Source organism: Podarcis tiliguerta (genome assembly GCF_965153285.1).
Source record: "Podarcis tiliguerta genome assembly, chromosome: 7".
Taxonomy (NCBI): domain Eukaryota; kingdom Metazoa; phylum Chordata; class Lepidosauria; order Squamata; family Lacertidae; genus Podarcis; species Podarcis tiliguerta.
The window spans coordinates 65,699,638-65,717,672 of NC_139540.1; the positions used below are offsets into that span (position 1 = coordinate 65,699,638).

General features: G+C 45.8%; 1 protein-coding gene across 1 annotated transcript in view; it reads right to left on the reverse strand.

Annotated features, from left to right (window-relative positions):
- Positions 1-18,035, reverse strand: part of TNFRSF11A (TNF receptor superfamily member 11a) — a 39,069-nt gene that overhangs the window by 4,019 nt on the left and 17,015 nt on the right. Inside the window, exons 2-9 of the mRNA XM_083449464.1 lie at positions 16,722-16,803; positions 14,496-14,621; positions 12,612-12,755; positions 10,645-10,738; positions 9,352-9,440; positions 7,682-7,786; positions 4,836-4,888; positions 2,945-3,767 (exon numbers count right to left, since the gene is read on the reverse strand). Of these exons, the coding sequence (XP_083305590.1) occupies positions 2,945-3,767; positions 4,836-4,888; positions 7,682-7,786; positions 9,352-9,440; positions 10,645-10,738; positions 12,612-12,755; positions 14,496-14,621; positions 16,722-16,803 (1,516 nt within the window). The remainder of the gene's footprint in view (positions 1-2,944; positions 3,768-4,835; positions 4,889-7,681; positions 7,787-9,351; positions 9,441-10,644; positions 10,739-12,611; positions 12,756-14,495; positions 14,622-16,721; positions 16,804-18,035) is intronic.

The window sequence follows — 18,035 nt, forward strand, 5'->3', positions numbered from 1 at the left end:
ATATTAAAATGTAGCCTCATCGCAGGAGGAGAAGGAAAAGAAAAAAGAAAGAGAGGGAGGGAGGGAATCAAATTGGCTCCAAGCCAAAGGCCAGGCGGAACAACTCTGTCTTACAGGCCCTGCGGAAAGAAATCAGATCCTGCAGGGCCCTGGTCTCATGAGGCAGAGCGTTCCACCAGACCGGAGCCAGAGTTGAAAAGGCCCTGGCTCTGGTTGAAGCCAATCTAACTTCCTTAGGGCCCGGGACCACTAGGGTGTTGCTATTTATGGACCTTGAGGCTCTCCATGGGACATACCGGGAACAGGAAGCCCTGTAAACACCCTGCAAGCAAATCAGAACAAATGCTCATTGTCATATAACCACCCTGTAAACAAACTGGAACAAATGCTCAATAAAGGCCTGGCATGGTCTAACCACTGCGTAAGCTTTGTGTAAGCAAATCAGGATGAATAAATGAACAGTTCCTCTGTAGGAGCCCTGTGAAGCATCCTAAAGGTTGGATGACATATCCCAGGTGGGGTTCCATTTTGTTGCCTCCAGCTTCCATTTCTGTATGGCATTTAAACAAAAAAAATAGAGCCAAGGACAAGCGCCATTTTGAAACTTCAGAGTTGAACATATCTAAGGCTCCTACTGCACAGCCTTCATGTGATTTGTCTCCCTCCTGTTATGCACTGAATTTCACATTTATCAACAAACTAAGTTAGGAGTAGGAGTGAGAGAAAATGTATGTGAGCATAGCATCTGGGTAAAAGTCAGATCCCGTAGAATTAAAATGGATCCCGCTGATTTTGTATGCAATAGCCTGAGTCTCAGAACGCGGGGTCTCACAAAACAACAACACAGTAACATAATCATTTAAAATCTTACATTGGTAAACTGGATAAAATCACAGATCTGGTCATTGCTAGAACCACAAAATCATCAACCTACACTATGGATACTCATGGGATCTTATGAGATTTACGTAGGAATGGCAATTAAAGCCACCAGCAATTCACAGATCTGGGCACTCAGAGAGGAAACCTATCATTTGATGGTGGCTTTGAATGGTTCTCTTGTAAAAATCATCAGAATCCCTAAGAATCTGTATCAGATCCATGTTTTTTCCCCACTATGGGAACACTGAAAGACAGCAAAGCTTTGATTTTTATAGTTCAGTCAGTAAAGAAAAATACGATCACTGATGAGAGTTGGAACCTGCCCTGTGAAATAAAACTGCAGTTTCAATAGGATCCATTTTACTGGATCTGAGGTGTGTTTGTGTGCATACGTGCATATATTTTCTCTCTCTGGCACTCCATTCTTGCTCTCTCTTGACCTTTATGGCATCCCAGATTGCTCTGCTTTCCCTCTCACCCTCCCCATTCCTCTTCCCTTTCTGTTTGGTTGTTCAGGTGCTGATCTCAGTCTTGAAAAGCACATTGCGCTGAAAAAGGAAGTGAGGCACTCTTCCCATTTCCTCTTTCCTCTTTATGTGCCTTTCAAGGCTCAGATCAGTAGCCTTGAAAAGCACATAATGGTGAAAGAGGAAGTGAGAAACAGGTTGCTCTTTCCAACTTCCTCCTTTGCTCTATGTACTTTTTCAAGAGGAAAAATGGTAACGCACATATCTAAAGGGGCAGTGAGGGTGGCACAAAGGCTTTGGGGGTGCCAGGGGAAGTTCCCAAAGATGCCAATATGTTCATAGGCACAATGCTGGCCACTCCTGTTTTAAATTTCCTTTACACCAGAAAAAGAGGAAGATTTTACCCTTCGGTCAAGGGATTGCTGGGGGGCAGGAATTCTAATAATAATGGTATGCAGGACTTTTATGGACTGGATCACTCCATACATTAATCCCCATTGCTGGAGTCTGCTTTCAAATGAATATTCCAAAAAAGAAAAAAATAGTGTCTGTCTTAAATGGTCCCCCCAAGTCATGATTCTTGTTTAGTTGCCATAAATATGATCTGTGCAGAAAATTTTGAGAAACATATGGGAGGAAAAACCAAAAGCAGATTAGCTGCCTGGGGCCTAAGGGGATTTGTTAATATTTGGATGTTACTTTCCAGGAGCCTACACATATTTCAAAGCTGCCCCTGTGTCCGTCATGAGTAAGAACGCAACGATGTCTTTGCCTGGTCACATCAAACATCTGTCTAGCCTGCCACATGTCTCCTACAGAGCTTTGCAAGTTGATGACCCAGGTAGGTACATGACAGAGATGGCCACTGTGATGGCCTGGGATTCGGACTCAGATGCTGAACCTGAGGGATCCCAGCCTGCACAGGACCAGCTGAGCCGGGGCTGGGGCATGAGTCTGAAGGGTCCTCACCTGTGCTGGATCCTCAGGTGCAGGCATCATCTGAGTCTGCTCTGGCTCCTGAGCTGATGGAGGACCCACTGCCTGCAGGTGCTCCATTCTCAGCCCCATCAGAGGAAGCTGAGGTTGCCTCTGGGTCCGGTAACCCTCCAGCCTCTCCTGAGCTACAGAGGCGGAGGGAACTAAGTTCCCGCAGGAGGAGTGCTCGCCTTCAGGCCAGGAGAGGCGAGCCACCAGAGGATCGGGGCTGCCCTATGCCTCAGGGCAGATAAAAGCCGGCCAGCCCCAGTCCCAAGTTGCGGGAGCAACATTGTTGGTTGGTAGTTCCTACCTGAACACTGTCCTGCTTTCCTGCCTGAGCTCCTGACCCACCCTGGCTCCCTGCTTGCATGCCTGTTCCTGACTACACCTGACTCCCTGCCCTGCACCCAGCTTCAGCTACTATGGACTGCCTTCACGTTGCACCTTGACCATGGACCGGACTTGGACCTCGCTTCTCGGGTAACCCACCGGACCAGCACAGCCACTTTCCTTTGTACACCTGATTTCACAGATGAGATTGAAATGCTGATGCTACATGATGCACACCCAGCCTAAAGATTGCCATGCAAGCAACATGCATGTTGTTGTAGGCTTACCGGATGCTGCTGGTGGATCTGAAGTGCTGCCGTTTGACGACTCAGGTGCTCTTTTTGCATTCTGGTCCTTTGTGCCGTTTCCATCAGATGGATCACTTCTGACACCATTGTTGCTTGCTGAACCACACTGATCCACAGAGGGAGAGTCCAAGCAACAGGTGCACAGTGGAGAAGGCCCATTTTCTTTTAAACAATGCATGGTGTTGCCACCTTTGCTGGAAGACTCTCTGCAGGACACACAACAGGCAGCACACCTGATTTCCTTGGGCACTGAGAGGGAGACACCTATGCCTCGGTTATCAGCATCTCCCATGCTACTGCAGGCAGACTGATGAAAAGAGTTCTGCAGGCATTGGTGTGAGGGGGCATGAACAGGGTCCATTCCACATGAAGGGTCTGAGCAGCAGCAGTTTGCCGAGTCTATCAAACTCTCAGTCCCCGTGAAGCACTGACTCAAGCTGTCATTCTCTCCTACTTCCAGTGGCTCTGAGAACGGCGACACAGGCTTGCTTTCAGGTCTACTCAGTAAAGGAAAATAGCAAGGCCCCTGGGTCGTTCTGTCCGTATACTCGTCTTCTGTGGGTATCTGCCTAAACTGGTCATCTTCAGACACAGCTATGGGAGGCAGCGTTGGGAAATCGTCTCCCAATTCACAGCGGATTGCATCAGGGCTTGCTTTCCTATTCAGGATGTCTCCGTGGGGGTAACATGCATCCTCCGAAAAAGAATATTCGTCAAGGTCCAGCAAATATGTGCCCCCCAATAGCCGAAGTCCAGCCGGGCTTGCCACGCTTCTGTTCACAAATGTACCATGAGGAGAGTCCTGTGTAGAATCCAAAGGGAAAATGCACTTAAAAATATAGGAAGTTTTACAACGCAACCATAACTGTTCTGCCCTCTCCTCCAACAGCTGAGGAGCCTTAACGTGCTTCTTCAGCAAGGGAGTGGGACAGGTTCTCTCGCCCAACACCAGGGAGGTGAATTCAGAGCAGTACAAAAGGACCTTCTCTGAATCTAAAGATATCTGTGCTTCCATAAACACCGAGGTCGCCAGCAAGCCTGCTGTTTTGGCCACATAAGCAGCAGCACGAAAACATTGGAAAGGAGCAGCAAAGCAGTACGAGATAACTACATTTGAACAAAGAAATACAACTTAAAATAAAGGTAAAGGTAAAGGGACCCCTGACCATTAGGTCCAGTCGTGACCGACTCTGGGGTTGCGGCGCTCATCTCGCTTTATTGGCCGAGGGAGCCGGCGTACAGCTTCCTGGTCATGTGGCCAGCATGACTAAGCTGCTTCTGGCGAACCAGAGCAGCGCATGGAAACACAGTTTACCTTCCCACTGGAGTGGTACCTATTTATCTACTTGCACTTTGATGTGCTTTCGAAATGCTACCGAGTAACGGGAGCTTATCCCGTTGCAGGGTTTCGAACCACTGACCTTCTGATCGGCAAAGTCCTAGGCTCTGTGGTTTAACCCACAGCGCCACCCGCGTCCCTGCAACTTAAAATAGATAGCATGTAATAATCACTGGGTCACAGAGGTTTTGGACTGTGTATGGGCTGTGAGCCCAAGGAAGCCATTGAGAAATCCACAGTGATAAGACTGTTAGTAATAGTGATCTTTTGCTTGTGTGGAAGCCTCAGAGCCATTGCACAGGCTAATCTCTGACTATCCGCGACTAAATGCCAAGCGACCCTCTTTGTGGTTCTTTGTTCCTTGCAATCTCGCCACCCCCCCTCTTGCCCTTCCTTATGCGGCCTGGCAGCTACCAAATAGCTGCTGACAAACCTATGTCCTTAATTCACCACTTGGGTTCCCCAGCTGCCAAGGAAAGCAAGAGGGAGGCGGCAAAGCATAACACAGTATGTAAAGCCTTAAGACTTCACCTTTGTCCCTTTCATTTGCTTGCACATGTCATTAGCCCAGTACTGTAGATTTGCTGGAGGGGGAAACAAAGAAAAGAATGAATTAGATTTTTGCACGCTATAAGTGAGTCACAGATAGAACCACATACCCAAAAGCCAGCAATTCAAGCTGGTTTTGCTGGGATGCTTAACCCTTTAGCATGCCGGACTCCTACCAAGTTGGGGGGACGGACGGTTGTATCTGTGTCATTGACTCCAACCGTTTATTGATTTAACTATCACTTGAACAGTGTGGGAAGAGTCCAGGACCTCTCACACTCAGAGTTGCAGAAATGGAGGTACAGAGGGTACACATGTAGCAGAACCCATGCTAGCAGGGGCCACAGACTCTGAGCTTTCATTTAAAAAAAAAAGTTAAGTCAATCGTACATTTCTACAAAAAAAAAGGTTGTAAACCAAAACACAGAGACAGCACTAAGGCTGTGGAGCTCGGCAGGTTACAGTACCATTGCTACAGACACTTAATCACACTTACTAAGCAGTCAGAGGTAGAAATGTTGACTTGTGGCATATATCTGCATTTTGCTTTTTCAGCCAGGAGCTCAGGTTTGTGTACATTATCTTCCCCATTTTATATTTTCAACAGCCCTGTGAGGTAGGCTAGGCTAAGTTAATATATGTACATACTGTAAGCAGAAGTTCTTGTCAATAGATGGGTGGTGGTGGTGTAGGGGCCCCAATCCACATACAATGTACATGGGGAAATTCTATTGGTATTCTTGCCCATACTATCACCAGTTATCTATCTATCTATCATCTATCTATCTATCTATATCTATATCTATCATCTATCATCTATCTATCTATCTATCTATCCTAACTAATATCAAGTCCAAGTACTTCAGCCCAAATTGACTGATAGACTGTCCACTCAATATCTATCACAAGAGTTGGGTGCACATTAGGCAGCTGATTTCAGTAGACTGGTGCATTTAATACTGTTCAGTGTCCTTAATAGGTTAAACATTAAACAAATCACAAGGCAGCAAGGATAGGGCTGGATCCAGACCCAGTTAATTTAAGTTTTTAAAATTAATGGGACTTAATAGTCCTGACTAACTCAAATATCATTGGATTTCAGTGGGTCTACTACGAGACTGACAATGTCTGGCTACAAGCCACAATATTCAATTCACTAAATTAAAGTGGGATGAAGTTGTTTAATTTTAAACCAACTTTTCTCAAAAACTGAAAAAAAGTGTGTTAAAACAATCATTGCAATCTCTCTCTCTCTCTCTCTCTCTCTCTCTCTCTCTCTCTCTCTCTCTCTCTCCAAATGGAATGTGTGTCTATTTGGACCATCTGTGCCAAAAATAGAACATTCTACATTCACTGTGTCTTTGTTCCATCTCATGTGCCATCCGCCTATGACTGACTTGTTAATGATCTAACTGGGTGCAAATGATTGGTTGGATCGTCTGTTGCAAGATATATCACATGAAATGACAAAGGAACAATTATATATAGCTCTGGGGAGACTTGAAAGACACACACACACAAAATCCATTAAAATAATCTCATTGGCTCCATTGAAAGAAATGGTGTTTCCATGAGTTATGTGCATTGCTTGGGGGCTAAGGTGCAAATGAGGGCATTTTCTGAGGATCAAGGTAGTAGCAACTTCTTGCTTCCTATGAAGAACAGAGTATCTGTTCACAACAGTCCCTTAAGGTCTGCTATGTATATGTTTAATTATTGTCTAAATATTCTGCACCCTGAGTCTCAGATAGCAAAAAATTGCAAGAAAACAAGGTAAAATATCTGTAAAATGGGTCTCAAATGCTAACTGGCAGGTATAGAGAGGTTGAATCCAGCCCATCACCTGACCGACATTTTTAAGAGTTCGTTATGCAGCAGGGGTCATTGTTATTTTCCAATCCACCCGAAGGATTCTTCCTGGAGCGTAGTACAAATTTACAGGGCTGGCCACAAAACCACTTTAACCAGTCTGACATGCTTTTAAGTTGACTCAGCAGCCGCACCCTCAAGTCACAACCCAGTGAAGTTGAAGCGCTTGGATTTAAGCCTATTTTGTCAAACCGAAGTTCATGGAATCAAACCAGCTCAGATTTCAGCTCATGAATTATACACCAGTACGCAAGTTCCATGGAAGCTAATAGTCCTGATCCAGCAACTGCTATCAAATGCACAAGCTATGATGCACAAAGGGAGTTCAAATATATATATATTTTAAATTCCAGTAGCACCTTAGAGACCTGCTAAGTTTGTTCTTGGTATAAGCTTTCGTGTGCATGCACACTTCTTCAGTTAAGGTCATCTCATTCTTCTCAGTGGAGGAAGCAGACCTACATGTACAAAGGAATGTACAGGCCAGTGTGCTCCCTCCTTAGAAATAGGCAGAGATGCTTGTGTGCATGGCAATTTCTTGTGTACAATTGAGTGCACACACTACTCAGGATCTAGGATGAAAATTGTATGAGTAGCAGCTCTTACATAAAAGTGCCATTCCACAACTCCAGTTCATTTCATTGGGTTTACACAGGGTAACTTCCAGATGGATTGTGCCCATGGTGTATGAGCACATTTTGCATTCTGAGTATGTCTAAATAAATGGGTGGGATTTCATGTGTGAGAGTTCTGTGTTTCAGATCCAGAACGTATTATTTGCGAAAGCTGCAATGTATTCACTAAAACAAAAAGCACACTAAAGATCGGTTTAAAAGATTAATGTGGTGATTTATGTACTAGCTTTTACAAAGGCAAATTAGGAGGCTGAAATAGGAAGTGCACAGAGAACTCATGGCTTTCGCAACGGATCGAGAAAGACATAGTTAAATGCTACGTACCTGTCAGTGCTTTCCCTTTATTGCGATAGAGTATTGCAAAGATGGCAATGCCAACCAAGGCAATGAGGAGTGGAATAATCAGTATATAAAATAATGTGTTCGTTTCTGAAAAAAAAGGACAGATAGGTGTCGGAGCATTTTGTATATTCAGGTAGGAATATATTCCTGGAATTTGCCATTTTTGTTATTCAAAATATCCCTTTAAAGCACCGATTGTGTTATGACAGAAATCCAGCAACATGGAAGAATAACTGGAACATTTATTCCAATTATTCCTGTTAATTTCAGTGACCCGGTTCATATGGCAAAGTGTGAACACATGAGCATGCAGGTACAGTGGTACCTCGGGTTACATACACTTCAGGTTACAGACTCCACTAACCCAGAAATAGTACCTCGGGTTAAGAACTTTGCTTCAGGATGAGAACAGAAATTGTGCTCCGCAGTGCGGCGGCAGTGAGAGGCCCCATTAGCTAAAGTGGTGCTTCAGGTTAAGTACAGTTTCAGCTTAAGAACGGACCTCCAGAACGAATTAAGTACTTAACCCGAGGTACCACTGTACTTGGAATTGCAGTTGCTTTCATCTCCCCATTCCTGCTGCTGCTGTGCTACCCACAGCTAAACCATGGTTTGACTTTGTCTTATGTTTGACCCCAGATTCATGGTTTGTCTCCCTGAATCTTGGTAAACCAAGAAATAGCATTGGCTATGGCTTGTGGTTTGTCTGGAGCCTTGATTAAGATGCAATGCTAAACCAAACCATAGCTGAGCTCTGGGTAGCACAGCAGCAGTAAAAGGGGAGAGCAACAGTCATGATTTCCACAGCAGCCGTAATCCATGTTTTTAATGGTTGACAGTGGCGTAGCGTGGGTTGTCAGCACCCGGGGCAAGGCAAGTAATTTGCGCCCCCTAACCCGGGGCAAGGCAAGTAATTTGGCCCCCCCCCCGCTGCACTGTCCCTCCCCCAGATAGTCCCTCGCTCTCTCTCCGCACCGCACCGCACGCCTGGCACCCTCCCCTCCACAGTGGGCAGCGACCCGGCGGCTTGGATCGGATTCACACAGCCAGCACTGCAGTGAGAGAGAGTGAGTGAGCCAGGTAGGGGCAGAGAGCTGCGAGTGCGAGCGCGCCCCCCCCCCAGATGTTGCGGCCGGTGCGGCCGGCCCCCCCTGCACCCCCCACACTACGCCACTGATGGTTGATGTCATATTATGTTTTCATATGTGCTGGAAGCTGTGAAAATCTTGTTGAGGATAACATTTGATAAAGCCCTCAGGGTCTGAGGAACTTAAGCCTGCTCCCAATTAAGCCAAATTGAATGTCAACTTAAGTCCTACAAATAATACACAACTTTTCTTTAAACAATTGCAACCCTCTGTGGTCCCATCATTGTTTGTCTTGTTACGAGCTTTTTTGTATGTCTGAGCCCCTTCTAATTCCTTGATCCAACACAGATTCAATTCCTGGAATAGCCAGGCTAGCTTGCTGATGAGGTAATGGCCCTCTAAATTTGGGCCATTAAGGTAACAAAGGAAGTGGCTCATCGTAAAGACACCACAGTCTCCGTGGCCCTTATTCCGAAGAAAGACAAAACCTGATTAAGTGCCTGAAGCCCCCCGGAATCTCACAACTGTTTGGAGTGGCATGCAACAGTATATTTTTGCATTTACCGTCTTGTGGCTGCTTCAGTTGCTTCTTACAAACGACATCAGCCAGTCTGTTCCCAGGAATTTTTTCCTCAGTTCCTAGAGCTGTGCAGCTAAGGAAGGAAGGAATATATTGACCCCTGTAATATACATCTAGGGTAAACAGAAACAGAGAATCATAGAACTGCAGACTTGGAAGAGACCGAGGGGGTAACCTATTCCAACCCTCTGCAATGCAGGAATCTTTTGGCCAATGTAAGGCTTGAAACCACGACCCTGAAATTATGATTGGAGAGGATGTCAGGAAACAGGGAATTACGTTCACATGTGGTGGGGGTGTAAATATGTACAATTTTTTTTGGCAAAGGGTGTTTAAGGAGATAACAGAAATCACTAGGTTAAAGCTGGCCAAAAGTCCAGAGGTAGCATCATTACCATTATTTACGATGGGATGGAAGGTTCACAGGCTACGAAGGACTCACTCACAAATTTATTGACAGCTGCACGAATTATTATCGCTAGGAAGTGGAAGGGCCAAGCAGAATATAAAATGGAAGAATGGAATAAATATAGCTATTAATGATAAGTTAACATGTGCCATTAAGGTAAGACGGGGAATATGCAGGAGGAATGGTTTTGAGGAGATATGGAGGGTGCTTGTAGAATTTATACTGTTAAAATGGAAAGGGGTCAGACCATCGCAAGAGGTGTTGAAATTTTGGGAGGTTGGATAGTTACAATGGAATGGTCTCGGTGGTGGGGTGCACATTTTCGTTCTTATTTATTTATTATTATTACTTTGCCAAAATAAAATAAATAAATAAGAATGTATGAAATGTAAATACAGTGGTGCCCCGCAAGATGAATGCCTCGCAAGACGGAAAACCCGCTAGACGAAAGGGTTTTCCGTTTTTAGAGGTGCTTCGCAGGACGAATTTCTCTATGGGCTTGCTTCGCAAGACGAAAATGTATTGCGATTCTTGAGGGGTTTTTTCGCTCCCCACCCCCTTTTTCTAAGGCGCTAAGCTGCTAATAGCCTTTTAGCAGCTAATCCGCTAATCCCTTAAGCCTTTAATAGCCGCTAAGAGCCGCTAAGAGCCGCTAAACCGCTAATAGGGTTGCTTCGCAAGACGAAGAAACCGCTAGACGAAGAGACTCGCGGAACGGATTAATTTCGTCTTGCGAGGCACCACTGTATATGTATAAAATATAAATAAAAAAATGGAAAAGAAAAAATTGTGAGTCTCATGCTCACTTCATGAGACTTTGATGATTTTTTTTACTATTATTTTACTGCTATAGATTCGTGGCACTTACTTGGTCCATGTTTTGCATGCATCGGTCGCGGAAGAAATGTTAGAGAAGGATCCTCTTGGGCATGGCACGCACACTGTGTCCTTATTTTGTTGTACTGTGGGACACATGACCAGCAAAAGCACTGAGAATAGAGCATCACTTCATACATGAAGACCTGTTGCTAACAATCCTATTTTGCAAATCATAGGAGCAGGCATTTGGTGCAAGCCAATGATGAGAACCATTAACGAAAAGGCTGAGGGACAGTGGGCTGCTTCCCATATGCTGCAGAAGCAAACCAACTTTTAGAAAATATAAATAAAAGCCAAGCTGTGCCCTTCCATGGTAGCAGGACCTGAAACAGAAGCTGCAGCGAAACCTCTGGTTCTGCACAAGGGGATTTGCTTGCATGCTCCATCACAGGATTGCAGCTATGATAGACAAACACAGTGGATTTTGAAGGCTTTGAAGCATCCACATATGTGTGTATGGAAACACACAAACCCTATCCACAATACACATAGCAGAGGCTCAGAGGGACGTTTTTGCCTAGTGGCCCAGATCATTAAATTCCACACCAAATTTGATGGGTGGGCAGGACTATCCACCTGTTATTTATCTCATGGTAAAAGTAAAGGGACCCCTAACCATGAGGTCCAGTCGTGACTGACACTGGGGTTGTGGTGCTCATCTCGCTTTATTGGCTGAGGGAGCCGGAGTACAGCTTCCGGGTCATGTGGCCAGCATAACTAAGCCGCTTCTGGCGAACCAGAGCAGTGCACGGAAACACTGTTTACCTTCCTGCCGGAGTGGTACCTATTTATCTACTTGCACTTTGACGTGCTTTTGAACTGCTAGGTGGGCAGGAGCTGGGACCCAGCAACGGGAGCTCACACCGTTGCGGGGATTCGAACCGCCGACCTTCTGATCGGCAAGCCCTAGGCTCTGTGGTTTAACCCACAGTGCCACCCGCATCCCATCTCATGCCAAATACACACCCAAATCAAACAGGAGGATTTAATACCTCACACACCAGCTGATGAGCAGGGGTGGTGCTGCCCGTTCCTGCTTTATGCAGAGTTTGGGTGTGTGAGGCAGCTTCCCTGTGGGAAATTCTCTAGTGCTGCCCCTGAACCAAGCAGGACTGAACTCCCCATGCATCCGCTGATGGACAGGAGGAGGTCCAATATTTCTCTCTGCAAGGATTCATGCTCTGTAGGGAAAGCATACCTCTATCTGCCCCACACATTAAATCACATGTGGTGTCAGTGGAAAGATGGGCAAGCGTGGTTTGGTGGAAAGGGGCCGGTAGGCCAAAACTGGCCCTTGAGACAGAGGTGCCACACTAAGCTTACCAGACATCCCTGTTTCCTTGGGACAGTCCCCGGATTTACAAATCAGTCCCCATACAAAATCCATTGAAGATGAAAAGTGTCCCCGGATTCATTGAAAAAAAACCTGGTAACCTTATGCCACACGCTTGGCATGGCGTAAAGTATGAGACTGGTGCCTCCCCATACAGTGGTACCTCAGGTTACATACGCTTCAGGTTACATATGCTTTAGGTTACAGACTCCGCTAACCCAGAAATAATACCTCGGGTTAAGAACTTTGCTTCAGGATGAGAACAGAAATCGTGCTCTGGCAGTGTGGCAGCAGCAGGAGGCCCCATTAGCTAAAGTGGTGCTTCAGGTTAAGAACAGTTTCAGGTTAAGAACGGACCTCTGGAACGAATTAAGTTCTTAACCCGAGGTCCCACTGTATAGCGAATTGATTTATCCTTTTTTAAAAAGAGGAGGAGAGATGATGTGAGGAATTCAGGCTTCCTCCTGGAGTGCTTTCCCACATGTCACCTGAAGCTGGGAGGGGATCAAGTGGCTCACTAGCCCAGCGAGCCTCTAAAACAGACCACTGGCATATGCAAAAGGCTCTGGGCACAAACTGGACCAAAAGTTCCCAGGGTGGCTTAGCGAAATCAGAAATCTTACTGGGATGCTTGACTCCAGAGCCAGGGGGACATTTCTTGTTTCTCCGGCAGCAGTCGCAGTCTTCATTCCAGTGGTAGCCTGCTATGCAGGCACACTGCCGCTGGTTTGTGCTGTTTCCCGGGTTCACTTCTATCAAAGCTCTTCCTTCGAACAGAACAAAGTGGGGAAGCAGATGGAGGTTAAAGTCATGCCTTCACAGCTTCCTTCGGAGCCCTTAGCCTGACCTTGACCCCGAGAACCCTTCCTGGTTGGCAAGAGTGGCTTACGCTGGACTGCAAATCACACTCCCTTGTGACTCCTGGTGGGACGCAGAAAGGGTACAATGGCCTGTTGTGCCGGTGAGTAAGGAACAGGGGAAACCCCAAGTTCTGAATCAGCAGAAGAGGAAAATTCAGGGAAACAAGTACAAATGTCAGGGGAGGGGAGTTAGTGCGGGGCGAGGTGTGTGGATAATCAGAAAGATGGTTGTGGGAGTTTAGCAGAATGCAGTTTGTTCATGGTCGGTTGCATAAGGGAAGCCCCCCCAGAGTCCCAGTCCCAGTTAAGCACACCACCTCTCAGCCTGCTGTGGGAGATTGTGATGGTTGCCAATTAAGTTTCATAAGCATGTTTAAAGGGGTTTTTGCATCCCTTCTCCACACACAACCACCCACAGATTATCTTGCTTTCTCTCTCTCTCAAGTCTCCCTCTAACCTTCCAAAAGTCAGTTCCCTCACAGATTTTAAAGGGCCTACATGGTTAAGCACAGCATATACAGTGGTGCCTCGCAAGACGAAAAGAATCCGTTCCGCGAGTCTCTTCGTCTAGCGGTTTTTTCGTCTTGCAAAGCAACCCTATTAGCGGATTAGCGCTATTAGTGGTTTAGCGGCTATTAGCGGCTATTAAAGGCTTAAGGGATTAGCGGATTAGCTGCTAAAAGGCTATTAGCAGCTTAGTGCCTTAGAAAAAGGGGGTGGGGAGCGAAAAAAAATCGCAAGAATCGCAAGACATTTTCGTCTTGTGAAGCAAGCCCATAGAGAAATTCATCCTGCGAAGCGCATTGAAAAACGGAAAACCCTTTCGTCTAGCGGGTTTTCCGTCTTGCGAGGCATTCGTCTTGCGGGGCACCACTGTACTATATTGGCCTGAATATAAGCCTCACTTCCCTTCCCCCCCCAAATTCCGACCGTGAAAAGTTAAAATGCGGCTTAAATTTGCAACCTTACAAAAATGGGCTTTTACGATATCACTGCTGAATCAGACATAGGGTAAAACGGAACAAGTGTGAGTGCCTGATGAATTTTAAGGGAGTGGCTTATATTCGGGTATTGTCTTTTTTTCTCCCCCCCCCTTGAATTTTAAAGGTGTGGCTTATATTCAGGTGCAGCTTATATTCGGGCCAATACGGTAAGTAAAACAAGGTGAGTCCTCTCTACAAGCTTTGGGTCTCTTTTCAGGACATGCTGAGGACCAGCTGAGTTGGTGGTCCTTGGGGAAAGGTGCCCTCATCAGGGCCCCTTCCTGGCTGGGCTCCCTTCCTTCTTCTTGGTATCACTGGTGCCCATTAATCTTAGGGAAGTAGGAAGTTGCCTTATGCTAAGTCAGACCATAGCACCAATAAGTTCAGTATTGCCTACACGGATTGGCAGCAACTCTCCTGGGTTTCAGGTTGGGGACATTCCCAGTCCTACTTAGAGATTGCAGAGATCGAACCTAGAACCTTATGCATGCAAAGTGCCTGCTCTACCACTGAACTATGGGCCTTTCAGTTTACAATCTAGTACGGTACAGTATGCTTAACTGTACGGCAAGGTAAATAGCACCTACAGTTAACAATCTAGTATTCTTCTCTTACTAAGTCAAGGACTTAGAGGCACAGCAGTGCCTTAGCTAGTTTCCCTTACCTTGGTCACATATTTTATGAAGCGAGCACTTTTCTTCTTCATTCCAGATGTCCATATACTCATTTGGGCCACAGGGCTGGCATATGGTCTCTGAAGTGCGAGTGCATTTGGCAGACATGTACTTTCCTTAACAGGGCAGGAGAAAAGGCTGGTTATACCTCAGGTTCTGCAATGCTGACAGGCTAGCACTAACAAAGGCTTTTAACTCTGGTGTGAGAATTATTTTCCTCTTCCCAGTTAAGGTATTGCTCATCAAAATACTGGAATGAGGGCTGTCAAATCTATTTCGAAAGGACAGCTACTGTATTTTTTGCTCTATAAGACGCCACTAGTTTTAGAGGAGGAGAACAAGAAAAAAAATATTCTCTCCCTCTCTGCGCAGCGCCTCTCCAGCGAAGCAAAGCCAGGAGAGCAAGAGGGATCAGTGTGCACCGACCCCTCTTGCTCTCCAGGCTTCAGCGAAAGCAACGCGAAGCCTCCGGAGGCTTCGCGTTGCTTTCGCTGAAGCCTGCATTCGCTCCATAAGACGCACACACATTTCCCCTTACTTTTTAGGAGGGGAAAAGTGCATCTTGTAGAGCAAAAAATACGTTAAGTTCTACAGCCATGGTGACCCACGCAGAACCTGCTGGATCTGGATCGGCAATTTGACAGAATGAGGTCAATCATGAGTGGTCAACACGCACAAGTGGATTCTGCACGATCCACAGGGAGCTGTTTCCACAGCAGCAAATTTTTGCCGGTCACTTCTGAAGCTTACTGGCTTTGCGGATTCTATTATTATATAGAATTTATAGACCGCTTCCCAGGGACAAGCCATCCAAGCTGTGTTTGATTTTAAAAGACAAAAACAAAGTAAAAACAGAAACACAAGCTCTATAAACAATAGAATCAATTCAACAATCTCTTTAAAAAATCCATACTCATCAGAATGTAATTTAAAAATAGTGCTTGATAATGTAAACTGACGTATACTGTTGACTCTTGGGCTCTGTTTTGACGTCCTGGCTACTGGGCCAGCCCTGCCATTAGACAGACAGCAGCAGTCAGCTCAGGCAACAGATACTGGGGGAACGAGAGTCCTGGCATGGTGCCAGAGGACAAAACTGCATGTGCCTGTCCTATGCTCTCTAATCTAGCCTGCTGTCCTCGGTGGTGGCAGAGAATGCTAGCTAATGCCTTGCCAGTGTTGAAGTATGATTCGACTGCCAGTCCAATAATGGATCAATCTCCACTGTTCAACCAGATAATTTCAACTCCCAGATATCAAGTTGCAACTTGTGGCTGAAATTTTTGGTCCTGGTCTCTGATGTTCAAGAAGAACATTCCACTAAGCTTAGCGCAAATCAAGATGATGGTTTTACAAAATGGAAAGACCTGGTTAGCTGTGGGGACTTAGGCCTGTCATTTCCTGTGAACCACCCTGTGAGTATAGGGCAGTATAAAAACAAACAATAAACAACAACAACAAAGAAACTGACCCCTTCCAAAGTTTTCTTGCATGCCACATAAACCTCAAAACTAAAAGCACTGGGAGGGACATTTTGTGTGAACAGGTGGCCATCTTGGTGGGACTGTGGGGAACTCGGCTCCAACTCTTCACCTCTTTCTTTCTCCATCCCTCCATTCCTTTCACATCACCACCTCCCTCCTCTCCTATTGCTCAGCTTTCAACATCCCCTTTCCCCACCACCTTTTCTGTATATTAAAAACCCCTCTGTTTCCTTTCTCTCCCTGCTCTCTATTGTGGCAAGGGAGGGAGTCTCTCAGTGCTACCATTCCTCTGAGAGATTTCTGCACAGTTATGGACACCTAAGAGGAAAATCCTGACACATGTATATGAGCCCAGCTTCATTCCACCCAAACAAAATTTCCGAGACAGGCATCAAAATGTAGTTTGTATTGTGTATCAAATGGGAGCACCCCTCAACAGAAACTAAAAAGGAGCATCTGACATGTTTTTCTTACACGAGTACTCAAATTTTTTCATATTTTTTTTTTGGGGGGGGGACAGCCACCTTAATACTAGGTCGGATCATCAGTCAATGCAGCTCATATTCTACACTGACTAGCAGTGCCACACAAACACACACTGGGGTTTCAGACAGGACAGGAGTCTTCCTCAGCTTCACCAGATTGAATCTGGGATCTTTTGCATGCAGAGCATGTGCTGAGAGAGGGGCCCCTCCCCATTTCCTGGAAGAAGCATGTCCTAGGTATGCTTACCTGGCTCACATTTGGTGCAGCACCGTCCAGAATATTCATAATGCTGCTCGCTGCTACAGGGAGGGGTGATTTGTAAGGAGAGCTGGAGAACGGGGAAAGAGAGAAATTAGGACACCGTCAGTTAAAGCCCTCATAGTTATAAAATATTTCAAGGCAATCCCAAAGTTTCCCATCTGAATGTGGATTCAGTTGGCTGTGACTACGGTTGTGATGTCTCACAGTGATACCATCAGGCAGTAAGATTTAACCTGCCTGAAAAGTTAAGGGGAGGAAATAACAGCTCAAAACAAGCAAATAAATGAATAAAACTTCATTAACATAGACAATATATCTACAATGTATTATTATTATTATTATTATTAGTAGTAGTAGTAGTAGTAGTATGCCACCAGTCCTCCATAGATCTCAGGGCAGTTCACAAGACCCATTGCTCATCTTCAGTCACTAAAACTGAGACATAATTAAGATCTTCTACCGCTATGCAAGGGTGCTAACTTGAATAGAAGGGCTGGCACAGTGCAGCCACAGTGGCAGAGCCAAGTGTGTGGTGTTGGGAAGCCAGGAGAGCAGCCCTACCCAGCCCTACCCAGCCCTACCCAGGCAGCCCTGCTGGCCACTACTGGTGAATTGTCAGGAGTCCAGGTTCCCAGCTTGATAACACAGTAAGCGTAGCTAAGTAAAAAGGTGGATTTATTGCAAAAACAAACAGATAGCTCCGGACAGCTCTAACAAAGCCTCTGGCACCATTACTTAAGATGACCCTTCTGAAGACTCCTTCCGGCGTCAACAGAAGATGTTGAACTTACAAACCTTATGTCTCTTGTTTTGCTTCCTATCTATCAGCCCTCCCATTTGCCGACTCTTCGGACTTAGTTGATCAGCTCCCACCTCTTCCTTTTCTGAGAGGCTCTCTCTGAGTTAATTCGCGCCTGTTTGTGCTTCCGGTGAGCTTTGGCTGCATTATAGCCTCCTCTCAGCTACAGCCTTATCAGCTTGCCTGTCAAGGCCAGGAAGAGCCGAAGTCTGCACCTGCCGGCTCTCCCCTGCCTGACTAACATCAAGCTTCTCTGTTCCTGGCTGCTTTCTGCAGTTGGCTGCAAACCTTCGCTTGGAGCTGGCTCATTCCTGACACCAATTTATTAAATTTGATAGCCGCTTTATTTTAGTCATACTGTAGCCCAATATTATGAAGTGTCAGTGGAATGTATTGTCATACGTTTTTTTGGAGGGGGGCAGAACCCCATAATATCTACATTCAGTTAAGGGTCAGAATTTGAGCAAACTCATAAATGCATGGAATGTGTATACCATCAA